Source organism: Archocentrus centrarchus, chromosome 11 (genome assembly GCF_007364275.1).
Source record: "Archocentrus centrarchus isolate MPI-CPG fArcCen1 chromosome 11, fArcCen1, whole genome shotgun sequence".
Lineage (NCBI taxonomy): Eukaryota > Metazoa > Chordata > Actinopteri > Cichliformes > Cichlidae > Archocentrus > Archocentrus centrarchus.
Window position 1 is genome coordinate 10849653 of NC_044356.1, and position 15179 is coordinate 10864831.

At 40.0% G+C, this 15179-nt stretch overlaps 1 protein-coding gene across 2 annotated transcripts; it reads left to right on the forward strand.

Moving 5' to 3' along the window:
* Window positions 1-3290: 3290 nt before the first annotated feature.
* prdm1b (PR domain containing 1b, with ZNF domain) lies at window positions 3291-9202 on the forward strand. Of its 2 annotated transcripts, XM_030741620.1 has the most exons (6): window positions 3291-3405; window positions 3723-3963; window positions 5687-5742; window positions 5941-6612; window positions 6731-6859; window positions 7391-9202. In XM_030741620.1, the coding sequence occupies exons 1-6, from the start codon at window positions 3397-3399 to the stop codon at window positions 7955-7957; spliced, it is 1674 nt and encodes a 557-aa protein (XP_030597480.1). In that variant the 5' UTR covers window positions 3291-3396; the 3' UTR covers window positions 7958-9202. The 2 variants fall into 2 exon arrangements, with proteins under 2 accessions (XP_030597480.1, XP_030597479.1); XM_030741619.1 differs by having other exon boundaries at window positions 5687-6612.
* The last annotated feature ends 5977 nt before the right edge of the window (window positions 9203-15179 follow it).

Consider the following 15179-nt stretch of genomic DNA (forward strand, 5'->3'; position numbering starts at 1 on the left):
TGATGAAAAAGCATGCGAGCTATCATGATAAAATCACACTGAGGGCTAATTTTAAATCCCCCGCCCTCATTCGCTGGCTAAAATATAGTACCAGTGCTTCATAGTCTCAGACTATGTGCAGTCAAAGTTACTGTAGCAATTTGGTTGTCAATGCCTGCCGGTATTCATATTATTATATGTTGTAATTAGCTAACCACAAAAACTTACTGGAAGTAAATATATGTACACACACATATATATGTGTGTATATATAATATATATATATACTCTGATTAGAAAAAACATCAGATGAGAGACATGAAAGCACAACCAAACACAAGAAGGGACACACGCTTCCAATCTCATGATTGATAGTAGTGTCCTATGACTGGTTTCCCTTCCTAAAGATGTTGAGTCTTTCTCCTCAACTCTCAGCCACTAAAGTTGGGAAATTCATTTCCTGTCATGGTCATAAAAACAGCTGCTCCTTTGTGTGCGACAGTGCACATGCTGCTGTTGGGGTGAGAAGGGATTTTTTTTCCCCACAGGTGAGTGGTGAAAAAATTAGTCAGCTCAAAATAGTCTGAAATGAAACAGACAATGTAAAATATACTGTCTTGCCTTCAGCCGTGGGTATCATTCTGCACATCCACATATGTGTCACACTTGTTTAGCACCAGATTGAAGGAGCAATCTTGGGTCCTCTATCTTCTTATTCCTTATGAATTCCTCGCATGTTTTCAGAACATTTTTTTTTCTTCAATTTTGTAAAGCATGCCAGGAAAGGCAGAGAGGGGTGAAGAGGGCACGTGGCAGATGGGGCATTAGCAATGGGTGCCAGTGGGAGCGGGGGGTGGGGGGGTAAAGAGGCGGCGAAGGACATGGGGAGAGGCGGCTGTATGGGGGGGGGATTTAGGTTAAAACCAGATGATTAACTTTCGTTGGGGACCGGCAGCCGGCCAGGCATCAGGCTTCACATAAGCTATTTCAACAGAGTGCAGAAAAGACAGGGGATTGGAGGAGGGCAGAAGAAAAGGAGGGTCCTCGTGAGGGTGATAGCGTGGCTCCGCTTAAGAACGCCCTCCCTCCTTTCTTCCGTTCTTCAACACCCTTCCCTCCCTCCCCCTACCTATCAACCTAGTTGAACGGAGCGGTTAAGGGGCAGCGGCAGTCCGGCAGCCGCAGCAATTCGTTAGTCACGCAACAGCAGCGAAGTACAATGTCCCTGTCAGACTGGTTCATCGCATCCTGGAATCACCTCACTCGCTTCGATGGCCACTTGACACACGCGCAGCAACATGCCCCTGTTGCCCTCACTGATCTGTTGTTTTTCTAATTAACTGCTTGAGCATCATTTACATGATAAATCTTCACAAATGTCTAGGTGTTTGTTGTGTTTTTGTCTGTTAAGTGTTGACCTTCATATTAAAGTACGTGAAAATCTTCGAGGGCCAGCTTGAGTTACGATTTCTAATTTTTAAAAAGGTACCTTAATAGACCAGAAATAATAATAATAATAATAACATATAGATTAAGATAAGCTCTTCTTGCAACATACTGTTTTGTTAGTGTATGTAATATATATTCAGAACATGCTTATACAAGACCTAAAGCCCCTATAAGGGATCTGTTCAGATGCTTGACTCGTTTCCACATAAATCAGTTATTTTGTAACCATGAGTAGTTGGTTTTGAAACAAGGAGTCTAAAGAACAGGCAAAATGAGACTCTGTCTTTGCTCGCTGTTGACATTTTGTTGAATTAAAACTAAAGTAGCTTCCTGTGTTTATTAATTAAGACAAACATCTGCATTGCTGTCCTTTCTCTCTGGTGTTTATGAGGACAGCAGGTCAGAGATCAGTGGAGTATGTCAGGAACAGTGTAATACCTTTCATTCGTTTAACTCATTAGAGTCGAAAGTGGGTCACCTTGTGAACTTTAACGTGGCTCTAGGAGCTTTCTGGGTTAACGTGACAGAGCAGCAATAAATGCAACGCTGGCCAACAACCCCTAACATGTAAACAATGGATAAATACAAGTAATTAATATTCTTTCTTAATAACTGCTTGAAAGACTCAAGTGTTGCCATGTAGTGTGTTTTTACATGAAGAAATACAATGATTTGTTTGGCCTATTTTCCAGGTGACAGGTGTGTTCAGCAAAGAGTACATTCCTCAGGGGACCCGTTTCGGGCCCTTGCAAGGCGAAATCTACACCAAAGACAATGTGCCCAAACTGGCCAACAGGAAATACTTCTGGAGGGTAAGGCAAACCACACAATTCATTTTACATACACTAACATTTATGCATCAATAACACATTGGCAAGGTACAGCTTAAGAAGGGTAAAGTTTCAAGCCTAGATGTGAGCAAATGACCCTGGGAAAAGTCAAGGAGTGACCGTGGACAGGTTTTTCTTAGCTTCCTGTAATTCATTAAAAAAAACAAACAAAAAAAAACATTGGTTGCTCAGAGGCAGAAGTTTCACATCAAGTCTGTGTCCATACGTCAATAAGGGAAAAAAAAATGCATTCACAGAGATTGCACTGCTGTACAGAAGTTTTGGTCAAAATTTTAGAGGAAGTTGTGACCGCTGGTGGCACGTAACAGTGGATTAGAATGCTCACACAGTCATGAGAGTCTTACCGGCATTAAAGCTCTACGCGACTTGTGTCACATGCGCAAAAGGATAGGGCCATTGGCCAGTACACACACACACACACACACACACAGAATCCTTGTCTTTCTGTTAGTTTTCAGTTAGGAGTTCAGGTTTCTTTTCACTAAGTAATCCTGATTCAGCTTGTCACTCAGGAAATTTTGCATACTGCTGAGTCAATTCCCATAAGGACTTTTTGATGCCATCCTACGTATTTCCCTTCCGGCTTCACTTCCTGTAAACCTGTGAGGGGTGTTCCTGAGCCACAAGAGTGAAAGTCGACATTCCACGGAAGTGATTATGTTATCAGCCTCATGACACAGGTGCATGACATGTGCAGACGTGCTGCCAAAGGCATGCCCTGCTTCTGGCTGGCTGCCAGAATCTCTGACATTTCGCTTTCATCTTGTTTTTTTAATCACAGACCAGCAGATGCTTCTTTTTTTTTTTCTCCTTTGTTTTTTTTTTTTTTTTAAGAATTCATTTTGCATGTATAGAATGAATTTAATATACAGAAATAATAAAAAAGAAGTGAAAGAGGAGGCAAAAGAAGACAGAGAGAGAGTGAAAGAAAGCCAGAGAGAGAGTGTTGTAATAAGCCCCGCCTCCTGCTTCACACCTCCAACACAGTGACACTGTATAACACACACACACAAGACTCTAACTCTCAGCACACACAGAGCAGAGCTGTAAGGCACGGACAAAAGGAGCAAAATACTGTGACTGATAACTGAAGAGGATACAGTATATTTAATTGCACATGGCAGAGGTGATTATTTTTTTAAGCTTTATAATTCTGAGCTATTTTGATATGTTATTCATAGATCTTTGATTATTTACAATATATTTAATCAACATTCTTACGCTGTATATATAATAGTAGCATTAGTGGTAGATGTGACCACTGCAGTGGACGGTTAAGTTAGTTATTATACTGGATCAATTTAATTTCCAACTGATACTCATTATTTTACACAAAAATCAGCTACTTTACATTTCTTTAAGTTTATACATATCTCAGACGTATCGCATTTGTGAACATGTTTTAATTCCATTTTCTCTATTTCTCTTCTTCTACTTCTGCAGATTTATAGCGGTGGGCAGCTTCAACACTTCATTGACGGCTACGATGTCCACAGGAGCAATTGGATGCGTTACGTCAACCCTGCCTGCTCTCTTGCTGAACAGAACTTGGTAGCATGCCAGAACGGCCGGGACATCTATTTCTATACCATCGGTCCTGTGGAGCCCAAACAGGAGCTGCTGGTCTGGTACAGTCAGGAGTTCGCCCACAGGCTCTGCAGCCAGCAAGACGATATCAAACACAGTGAGTGGAGCAGATGCGTAAAATGCTTCTAAGTGGATGCCGATGTAATGGTCTCGCTTTGTAGAACTTACAGTAGACAAGCTGACTAATTATACTGAGGGACCAGAAACTCAGCGGTTCTTTATCATTTTATGAGATGTAAGCTGTTGAAAGTATAGTATTTTAGCTGTTTTGTGTATAAAACGTACAAACAGATTTGGCTTTACCTGAAAACATTTTGAGCGAGCCTAAGTTTCATAGTAAGGAGTGAAAGGAACCTGATTACCGGTTTTAGTGGCGAGGCAGAACAATGGCTTAAAAACCACTTTTGTGTTTTTTATGCACAATATCCGATAAAGTGACAGATTTAGATCAGTGCCATGACTAAACAAGTGTCACGAAGGCTGCGCGATAACTGTTATCAGGGAAATTCTTTCACTTCAAAGCGAATGAAGACACGTTATTCCCTTCCTGTGAAAAAAGACCTGATCTTATCTTTTTACCAACAAACAAGATAGCTGATTTGATTCTCTTTCTTTCTGTCTGACTTAAAGAATAGTGAGTTGAATATATGACAGATCGTGGGGAATGTACACACCGCACGGAGACCAAACAAATCTCTGTATTTCATGAAATGTGTGTTACGCATTGTGGGATTGAAGGAAAGCAGAGTAATCTCAGGTGTATAATGGCTGGTCAAAGTACCTTTGTGAGTCATTGGTTTTCAGCTATTAGTAGAACATCAGGTCTTACCCTCATCACCATGACCGATGAGGGTAAGTCTGATGATTCATGGATACTGGATACACAAGCCACGTTGCCATTTGTCTCCGTGACTAATGCTAAGGCAAGGCGAGGTATCATTACCTTGTTTTATCAACTTAAGTATCTTGAAAGCATTTACCTTCCTTTAGGTCACAGACCAAGACTCTTAACTGTTGCAAGCTTCATATTTCAGGAACTGATTGAATGAGTGCAATCAAGCTTGACAGCTTTTTTTTTTCTGGAACTGGTTGTTGATACTTTGTGGCAGCAATCAAATGCAAAGAATGGTAAATGGTACCTTGAGGACTTTTTAATCAGCTCGTTCTTTAAGACAGCAGTTGTGAGATTTCTTTTTCAAACCAAAACAAGTTGATGTGTGATGTGTGTTACTTTTATATTTGTAAAATGGCACTTTTGTTGATAATGAAGTAAAGATATGCAAATAGAGCGATATGATCGACTAAGGTACCTTAAGAATAACTCACGGAATGAAAACTTGCAGTAGTAATTTTGACAAATAACAGAAGCCATGTGAGAAAATGCTATCTCAAAACAGAGAAAGCAAAGGAAAAACGGAAGAGATGTTTCTGTTTTTTTTTTCTTTTTTTTTGCGGTCTGTACGGTAAGGCAGCTACAGTGTACCCAGAAAAGGTTACACAAACGAAACTCAGAGTCTTGCTGCTCATATGTGACACATACAGACTCCCACTCACTTTACCACCAACCCTGTCTCCCACATCAAAATCACTACAGTGATTGCCGAACAGAAACCTGTCATCTATGATTTACGTATCATGTCAAAACTGAAACTACTATCATTTACCATATGAAGAAGTGCCTTCTGTAGGTGGATGCCCCAAAATGCCTGCGAAACATTTTTAACTTAGAAAAACTTAAAAAGCTGATTGCGTTTTTTTCTTCTGTTTGATGCTCACTGCTAAAATACTAAAATATACATATTTTTATCTTTCTCTAACAGAAAACACGAGTACTAACAAGGAAGACCAAGAGCATGAGTACGTAAAACAACACTTACCTCAGCAGACGTTTCTTAAAGAAAGAGCAAAGGAAGAGATAAAGGAAGGGAGGCACGATGACACAGAAGAAAAGATTGATGTGGAAATGTTGGAGAGAGACACTCCACCGGACACACCTGATGACCAGATAATCGACTTCAGCAAAAAAGATGAGAAGGAGGATAAGGATCCAGAGGGAAGGTTCATCATTCCTTCCCCTCAGCTCGACCACAGAGAGCCCAGTCTGGGGTTAAATCATACGTACTTACCAGATCACCACCCGACACTCCCAGCTGCACACAGAAATCTTCCCCTTCACCTCCATGGTCTCTATGGGCACAGAGAGGGCCTAGTGTCATCTTACCCAGTTTACTCCCAGTCCAGACCTCTGCAGCCCTCCTACCAATTCCTTCCTCCCTATAACCCACATTATTCTCGCCTCCTGCTCCCTCCATACTCGCCTCCTTTTCATGGGATTCTGGCCTCGAGAGGATCCCTCCAATACAGCGGATATCCTGGCACCGACGGACTCCTGTACCCCCCCGTTGGCCCACCCAATCTACTTCCAGTGTCCCTCTCCTACTCCGCATCTCCGCAAGGAGGTCTGAAAGAGCTAACACCAAATATTTCCCCGCCAAGAGGAGCCCCAGCCACTCCAGAGCTCTCACCGCCTGCCAAGTCCAACAGCCAGCATCAGTCCCCTGAGCAGTCTTCCTCTGGCTATGAGGAGGCTATGAACCTAAGCCTGGCTACAACCAAAAGCAGCACAGCACCACGCAATGGGCCTGGTCACAAATCCCTGCCCTATCCACTGAAGAAGCAGAATGGAAAGATCAAGTATGAATGCAATATCTGCTCAAAGACCTTTGGACAGCTGTCAAACCTCAAGGTAACGATTTTACATCCTCTTAATAAATTCAAAAAAAATTTTTTTAATCACATTTAGTATTTGTTGTTTGACATAACTACTCGTGACCTTTGGTCTAATTTATGTAATTGTGCTGTAGGTTCATCTGCGAGTGCACAGTGGCGAGAGACCATTCCAGTGTAACCTCTGTAAAAAAAGCTTCACTCAGCTCGCCCACCTCCAGAAACATCACCTCGTCCACACGGGAGAGAAACCGCATGAATGTCCGGTATGTTGAAGATCCTGACCTATGTGCGTGCGTGCTGGTGTGTGTTTTCCTCTCTAGCTATACGCTTCATATGCAAGCGGTTTACTGAGGAAATGTTACTGTTTATTCTTTAAACGCTGCTCTTCACTTAAGAAATGTTGATGTAAAACCGAGAGTGTGAGAGACACACAAAGAAACTCAGTGTACACACAAAATAGGTAACTGCTCTCTGACTCACATATCTTTCTGGTAATGCAGAGTCTATTTGATTTTCACTGAGCCACAACCCAGTTTGTCATGCGACAGCATCTTTATGCTTTTGTTTGCAAATGTGACACTGTGGGTGTGAGGGTTATTGGATAAAACTAGTCTTACCCAGAGAACTGGAATAACATGATCAATCTTGATACCATAAGATGACATCGCATACCAAAGTTTTTCCATAATGAACCTGAACACAGTTCAGCCTGTTTTCTTTAGGTTCTTCACTTTATAATTAGTCATGTTATGGTTACTCACTGAAGCTCTAACCTCTCACATCATGTTTTTCAGGTGTGCCAGAAGCGCTTCAGTAGCACCAGCAACTTGAAAACACACTTGCGACTACACTCTGGGGAAAAGCCTTACCAGTGCAAGCTGTGCAACACCAAGTTCACTCAGTACATCCACCTCAAACTGCACCGCCGTCTCCACAGCAGCCGCGACCGCCCCTATCGCTGCCAGCTCTGCGCCCAGGCCTTTTTCCACCATTTCTCTCTCTGCATCCACCAGCGCACCTCCTGCCCAGCTAGCTCCAGCGCTCCCGTCGATGTGCACATGAAAGAGATGGTGGCGCGGTTTGACGCCAGCCAGGAGGCCGACACGCTCGCGGAAGGAGCATCGGCATCTCAGGTGGGGGAAGCTGTTGAGCACTGGCTGGCTCGTACCTTGGAGGGTGAAGGAAAGGAAGACCAGAAGGAGGCCACCATGCTGCTAAAAGCTCTGACTGCAGCTATTAGCACACCGCTGACACCAATGACGCAATCAGCATCACACCACAGTCCTCCTCATGCCTACCAGGAGAGGGCCAGCGTCGTTCACCTCCACAAACGGCCATCTGTGAAAACAGAAGGACAGTGAGAAGGACTATAAAGTTGAACATACAGCATATAATCTACCAAGAATATGAGTGTCACCAAATAAAATTCCCTGTCTTGCCATATGGGGCATGATGGGGAACATGAACTTACCTATTCCAATGAGCACAACACCAAAAGATGAGCATTCCAAAGACTGGGTGATAGTATTAAGTGATTGTACTTTCTCCCCAAACCTCAGTTTAAACAGAGAAACATGGGAGGTGTTGTTAAGCTGTGAAGTATTTAAAAACCCTTTTTACTCAGGTAGACAATTATTTTCCTTTTTGTGCTTTAACTTATTCCTTTTTTTAAAAAATGGCATCACCATTATTTATTTAGTTTATTTGTAGTTCTTTCGTTTTCTGTTAGTGTTATTTTTGTGTGTTTGCGTTTATGTGTCGGCATTTCCGGAGAGATTGTGAAGCTCTTAGGAAAATCGCAAATGGACTCAGGAAAAAAGAACAAAAAAACATGTGACACGAACCTGTGGATGAGCCTTCACTCGTTATGTTGTACTGTGTGCATTATTTTACTTTGTCAGTCAAAGACAGAACACGGAGATGGCGCAAACCACCTTCCAACTCCCCCCAAAAAAGTCTGCAGCTGTTTATTTATGATAAAGGGAAACAAAGAACCTCTTGAAACTGTGTAATAATAAGCATTTGCCAAAAATTACAAGCAAAAAACATGAACACGCAGCGCTGTTTTTTGGATCATTATTTAACTCGTTCTTACATCATGAAGAGATTCAGACAAAGCATTAATCACCTTTTTGATGACTTGACTTGCCAAGTTTGATACCGCAGACACACTCTGTCCTGATCAAAAGCTAACGCAGCCAAAAGAAACAAAAGACAACAGATTCAATGTGAACAGTTAGGGAAACGGGTTCCTCTAAAAAAAAGAAAAAAAAAAAAAAGAGGATGTTTTACATGTTTATGTTTCCTACACAGAACTTTTTACTCCAGATGTTACTGCAAACAAGAGCTTCATCCAAATGTAAACTGAAACATCGGTACCTAGCTTTTTAATATTTTTGTATTGTAGCACTGTACAGTAACGATGCAGCAACATCGGTATGCTTTTGCCATTCTTTAAAATTTTACTACTGAGTAATATACTTTTTTTTTGTTTTTTAGTGCTTTTTCCTGTACAGTATGTTTGTTTATGTAGTTTATTTTTGCAAACAAGTTATGAGAGGTTAAAAATTTATATGTGAGAGACTATTTTGATGATACTTTTATATTTACATAATGTAGCATATTAAAGCTATTGTTTCTATACATCTCGTGTTTCGCGTGTGCTTTCATGCCCGGGGTAATCAGTTTCTGATATATCACCGTCCACCTTTGAGAAGATAAAACTGAGATTGACTTCACAATCGGATCCAGCACAGGTTTTAAACACAATTCTTCCATTTATACAGGCTTGTGACTGGCGCTCGGGGTTCACCGCTGGTGCTTGTAACCCCAGAGGATGGGTATCATTTGCATGTTAGGTAAATGTGTTAACCACTGCACCACAGACTCACAAGAGTTTGACACAGCAGGTGGAGCCACACGTTTGATTTAGCATAGAGTTTTACACCAGGGTCCTGCAGCACAAAGCAGTGTTTGGGTTTATCCAGGTAACTTGAAGGTACTATGAAGGCAGGTCACTTTTTACTGGGGTATATTGCCATGTGAACCTAACTCGTTCTGCTAGATCAACAGGTGTGAAGTCACCCCTCACTGATCAATCAGTTTGCTTGAAAATACTGGAGTGGCTCCATTCTTTGGACTTCCATGTGTGGATAGTACGAAGGTCTAATAGTGGCTAAAGTCATGTTTCCCCAGTGAGCATCAGAGTTGAATATAGATTTTTATGTGCAACTTTATTACTTTTTGTTCCCCTTTTGGCTATGAACAATTTTACTGTTCTATAAGCATTGATATAAACAAGACACATATTTTTACTTGCTGAATTTATATCAAATTCACACACAGATTAAGCCTACACTTGAATTCTGAGTTTTATATTTATTCTTTACTTGCTATCAGACATCATCGGGGCTCCACCTGAAAGGATAAAAAAACTAAAAGTGCCTTTCAGACATTAATTTAATGAAAAATCAGACCTGTGATTTATAGAAACATAAATAAAATGTTTATGTTTAGTTCAGCTGGAGCACAAAAACACTGGGCCTTTTATGTCATTTGGAAAGAAGGGTTTTCTTTTTCTCTCTCATTTTCTTTTCTTTTTCTTTTTAAATTTCACTTTGTGAAAAATTACAAAAGTCACGATGACACAGTTACCGAGCTTGTGCTGAACACAATGCAACATCCTGCTTACTTCCCCTTATTTTCTGGTAATAAATTCTAGGAAGTCATATGCTACATCCTTCTGATCATTTCACCTTTTAGTCTGCCTTTCCTAGAAAATACAGGAAATTAAGGTAATCACTCACCAACATAAGTCATAGAAAGTATCCCAAAGTTAACATTACAAAATCACTGAGTCTGACAACACATTAGAACTCCTATTATGGAGTTCTTCATTGTTGTATTACTGTCAAGTGTTTACAGTGTTTGATGAAAAAGGGTGAGTAACAGTTTGACTCACAGAACAACCATTTTTAAATTTAAGGCAAATGATATTTACTGGCTTTTAAGTGGTTTTTATTCAATTTTTTTGTGTGTTTTGGGGTGATTAGGTTTAGATAAGTCATTTTATTTTCATTAGTTAAATGACCTGGCTGGCTGTAGTAAACAATCTTGGTTGTGGTTGTGTCAACAGCTTCGTCTGAAATATTCGGCACTTTCTGAATTGTCATGATGTCCTCGTCAGTTCGTGCACTCTTAGTTAGAATAATAAGTGCTGTTACTTAAAAACATTGGAGGTCTTGACTTGGATCACCAGCTGTTTCTCCTTAATATTTCTTATTTTTGATTTTCATTTATTATGCAATAATCTCATTACTGGCTTTAGAACATGTTTTCTGAAGCAACACATTTAAAAAATTTTTATTTTATTTAATTTTATTCATTTTTTTTCTGTTTATTTTTTTTAAACAAAGCAGACTCTTGATTCTCTTGGAATCGCTGTATACAGAAAAAGATAGTATACTAAAACAAAACTGACATTTTGCAGTCATTTTTAGAATTGAGATAAATGAAAAAAAAAAAAAAAAGCACGCCCTAGATTTATTACACATTTAGTTCCGGTAAAATAGAATTAGGGGTTCCAAATTAGAAACCACTGTTTTAAACCTACTTTGTGAGGGGAACATGTCCAAAAAAAAAATGCCCAAGGTACATTTTTAAAACAAACCTGTACCGAAAAGAACATGAAACCCCAGAATAAGACTCTTACATGATCACTGTCACTCCATGTTAATGAGGCACAGTTTCAATCAAACAAAGTCTTGAAGCAAAGTTACTGTAAGTACGGTTTGCTCATTACGGTAATTGTATTTGGTATTTCTTGATCTGTCTCTCTCAACTGCTTTCTTTTTCTTTTTGCTGTGCAATGGCTTCTCATTCTATAGTATTTTCTGTTGTGAGCTCTGCTACGGGGGAGAACCCCACAGAAAATACCTACGCACCACTGACCAGAATAAAAACACTGTCAGATCTTTAACGTGAGCAAACCACCATGGTGACAGGAAATCCTTTCTCCCGGCAAGCTGCCAGGTACACACTTATGTTACTGTGCAACCGAACAGCAGATGAAGAAGCTGCTGTTAGAATTTGAAAAAAAGAAAAAGCCCAGTGCGATGTTTTGATGAAAAGAAGAGGGAAAATAACACATAGACGGTTTCCTTAGCACATACAGATAAATAGTTGAGTCTCTGAAATGTGTGTAGGCTATCTGTAGCCTACACATTACAGTGTGTTGGGTTCTTTCCTGAAAATATATGTTGAAGTCCTTCCAATGTTATTGAAAGGACTAGCTACTTTAAACTAATGACTACCAATTTAAGACATTTTGTTGAACAATTAAAAATGTCAAAACTAAGCCAAGAAAGTCCTCCCTCTTTCAATTCTAAAGTTTTACATAGACTATATTGCCAAAAGTATTCACTCCCATGTCTTCACATACATATGAACTTGAGTGACATCCCATTCTTAATCCATAGGGTTTAATTTGATGCCAGCCCACCCTTTGCAGCTATAACACCTTCAACTATTCTGAGAAGGCTTTCCACCAGGTTCAGGAGTGTGTTTATGGTTATTTTTGACCATTTTTCCAGACGGTCTGAGCTCAGACACTGATGTTGGATGAGAAGGCCTGGCTCACAGTCTCCACTCTAATTCCAAACTGTTCCCACAAATTTGGGAGCATGGAATTGCCTAAAAAGTCTTGGTATGCTGAAGCATTAAGAGTTCCTTTCACTGGAACTAAGGGACCGAGTCTCACACCACAAACCACGACCACCCCCCCAACCACCCACCCGCCACCACCAAACTTTACACTTGGCACAATGCAGTCAGACAAGTAGTAAACCTTCACTATGTACTACGCACCTCAGCCACTGGGACTGAATCAGAAACGATGTTGGTAATCTGTCATTGCTGCACTGATTGCTGGCTGACATGAAGCAGAAATCCTCTTCATGCTTACTATCCATTTGATTTTACAATTTTTGAAAATATTGTGACACCCTCTAGTTCCTCTCTGTCCAACAGCCTGTAACAAAAAAATTCACTCAGCCCTAAAGAATCACAACAGGAAATGATTAATTTGCCACATAGCGTGGCTGGCAAGTGAAAATGAAAGAAATACACTAAAAAGTAAAAAAAAAAAACACACACACACACTGGGCTTTGGAAAGATAAGTCATTCAAGTCTTTCAGGTTGTCTCTTTATTAGAATTTTTGCATGAACCATGCAGTCACACAGCTCCCCATCTATTATGTTCTGCACAAGGAAGTTTTCTTCATTTAAACATTCAAGGGACTAAAGTTTCCAGGGAATTTGTTATCTTGTTTCAGATTACATTTATCTTACAAGTTCTCACTTTCTTGGGGAAAGTGAGAACTTACACAGGATCAAGACAAGCCTTTAAAGGAATTGCTACATGATAGCTCAGTTGTCTAAATTGAGTCATTTCCTTTGCATTCAAAATTTCAAAGAACAAAGGTCTTAGACCTCGGGAGTTTGAAACGTTTCAATGTTTCCACTGAAACATTTAAAATCCAAAGCACCCAGTCTTTAGTGGTTTTCAACACCCCTTTCCGCATAGTATCAACCATTAAAATCCTACATACCACTTGCATTTTGACACTGTCATTCAGTTGTGGCATGTAGCCACCATTGAATGACATCATCAAAATGTAAATAAGCTTAAACTTGATTGACATCATAAAGAGGAGTACTGGAAGAGCTTCACTTGAACCTTCTGGGCAGTTAAAAAGTAGTGGCAGCACCTGCCACACTGTATCCACTTCTTTTTCTTGGAAATAATGACTGTAGTAGTGACTCAGTGTGCGTGCGGCAAAGAGAGCAGGTCGGCAAATACGGAGACGGAGAACAAAGAACGAAAAGACTGGCAGAAATGTAGTTATTTATTTGTCTGGAGCCGAACATTCACTGAAATTAGATTAATATTTTCAGTGCCAACTTAAACCCTGGTCACAGTTAACATTCTTACAATCCCCACCTGCAAGATTTAATTAACTGCAACGGATTTTTTTCTACCTGCCATATTTATTTGTATGCTAGTACAATGTCACATTTATATTGACTACATTAGTTAATACCTTTGATCTTTAAATAAAAGAAAAAGAAGCACTGAATGACATTTGATTATATACTGTTACTGTGCAACAGGTTAAAGAGAACTTAGCTGCAGGCAAAAAAGATGAAACTAACGCCTCATGCAGGATTTGGCACCGGAGTGGATCAGCCAGAGGCAGTAACGCTCAGCTTTGCTGTAGTTTGTTGTCTTGAAACTAAAGATGACGCTCCAGAGATAAACTCAAATTTGCTAGTCACGGAATTTGTTTCACTTTGGCTCATACATATGTATGGTTGTCACAGGGTAGTCACAGGGTTGGGGTTTGAGAACTGCCTCAGGAGTTGTCTTTCAAGTATCATTATTATTATTTTTTATTGAAAATTTTTAGCAAAGTGACATAAGAAATTGGTTAGCAGTTTGAGATTGACCAGTTTTAGGTTAACACTTATGGAGTTAGTGGCAGGTGAATCTAAGGGCATGTAAATTAAAACACGGGCCCTTATTAATCACATAACTGTAACTTTAAATGTTTCAAGCTGGTATACTCGTATGCAGGTATACAGGTGTGGCCCATTCGTGTGGTTAAATGACAAGTTGGGAGAGACAGAGAGGAAGCTTGCTTAAATTCAAAGATTGATGATTAGGTAATGTTACATCATAAAATGGTAGCAAATGGAAAACCTGAACAAAAACCTAAAAGTTAAGTTTGTATAAAATCACAGATAACACCTGAGCTAATGGATGTTTTTAACCGTGGCCGAGCCTCTTGCCCGTTGCCCTTTTTACTTGCAGGGGAGGGACTGCGTTGGATAAGCACCAAACAGGAGGGTGTTTAATCTCGCGAACAACTCCTATGACCCCTGAGCATAGCTTTCTGTCTCAGTTCAACAGAAAGATTCCAAGGATGATAATGTCAAAAGGGATGGGTGTGTTTATTTGTGTGTTTTTTTCATGTGGGCGGCTATGGCTTGAGTCAGCTAGAAACAAACACCCAGACTTTGCCCTGTTGACAGCATTCCCTTTCAGTTTTGGCTCCCTGATAACCAGCGACTGATGTTAAGAAGACTACAAAAATGTCCTTTTTCGAGACCTTTACATCTTTAGGCGCTGCCTTTAAATCCTCTTTTATTTGGATTCATTTCTGTTGAACTTTGTGCTGCCATGATTGACTTTCGGTAGCAGTTATTTTTAGTCAGCAGCAGTAAAGGCAGTAAATAGGTGTGGGGCATTGAGTAATAACAAGGCTGTGATGCTGTAGCAATCGGCTAAATGGGTCTAAAGGTTTCACCTATAAAGATAAAAAAAAAAAAAAAATCATATGGTGTGAGTTCATAACCATGTCATCCTCTGCATTTTCTTCAGAACAAAATGTTTATTTATATTTATTTATATATTTATTTTATATATATTTATATTCTTTTCTTAATAGTGTGAATTATTATATTTTTACTTATATTTATAATAACTGCGGCTGCTGTTACACCCAAATTTCCCCTCTGTGGGA

What these genes read in the sequence shown, in the direction of transcription:
- prdm1b (XM_030741619.1), top strand. An exon ending in GCAAGACGATATCAAACACA is followed by an intron (nt 3,964 to 5,686) that starts GTGAGTGGAGCA and finishes TTTCTCTAACAG; the next exon opens with AAAACACGAGTACTAACAAG. An exon ending in AGAAACCGCATGAATGTCCG is followed by an intron (nt 6,860 to 7,390) that starts GTATGTTGAAGA and finishes CATGTTTTTCAG; the next exon opens with GTGTGCCAGAAGCGCTTCAG.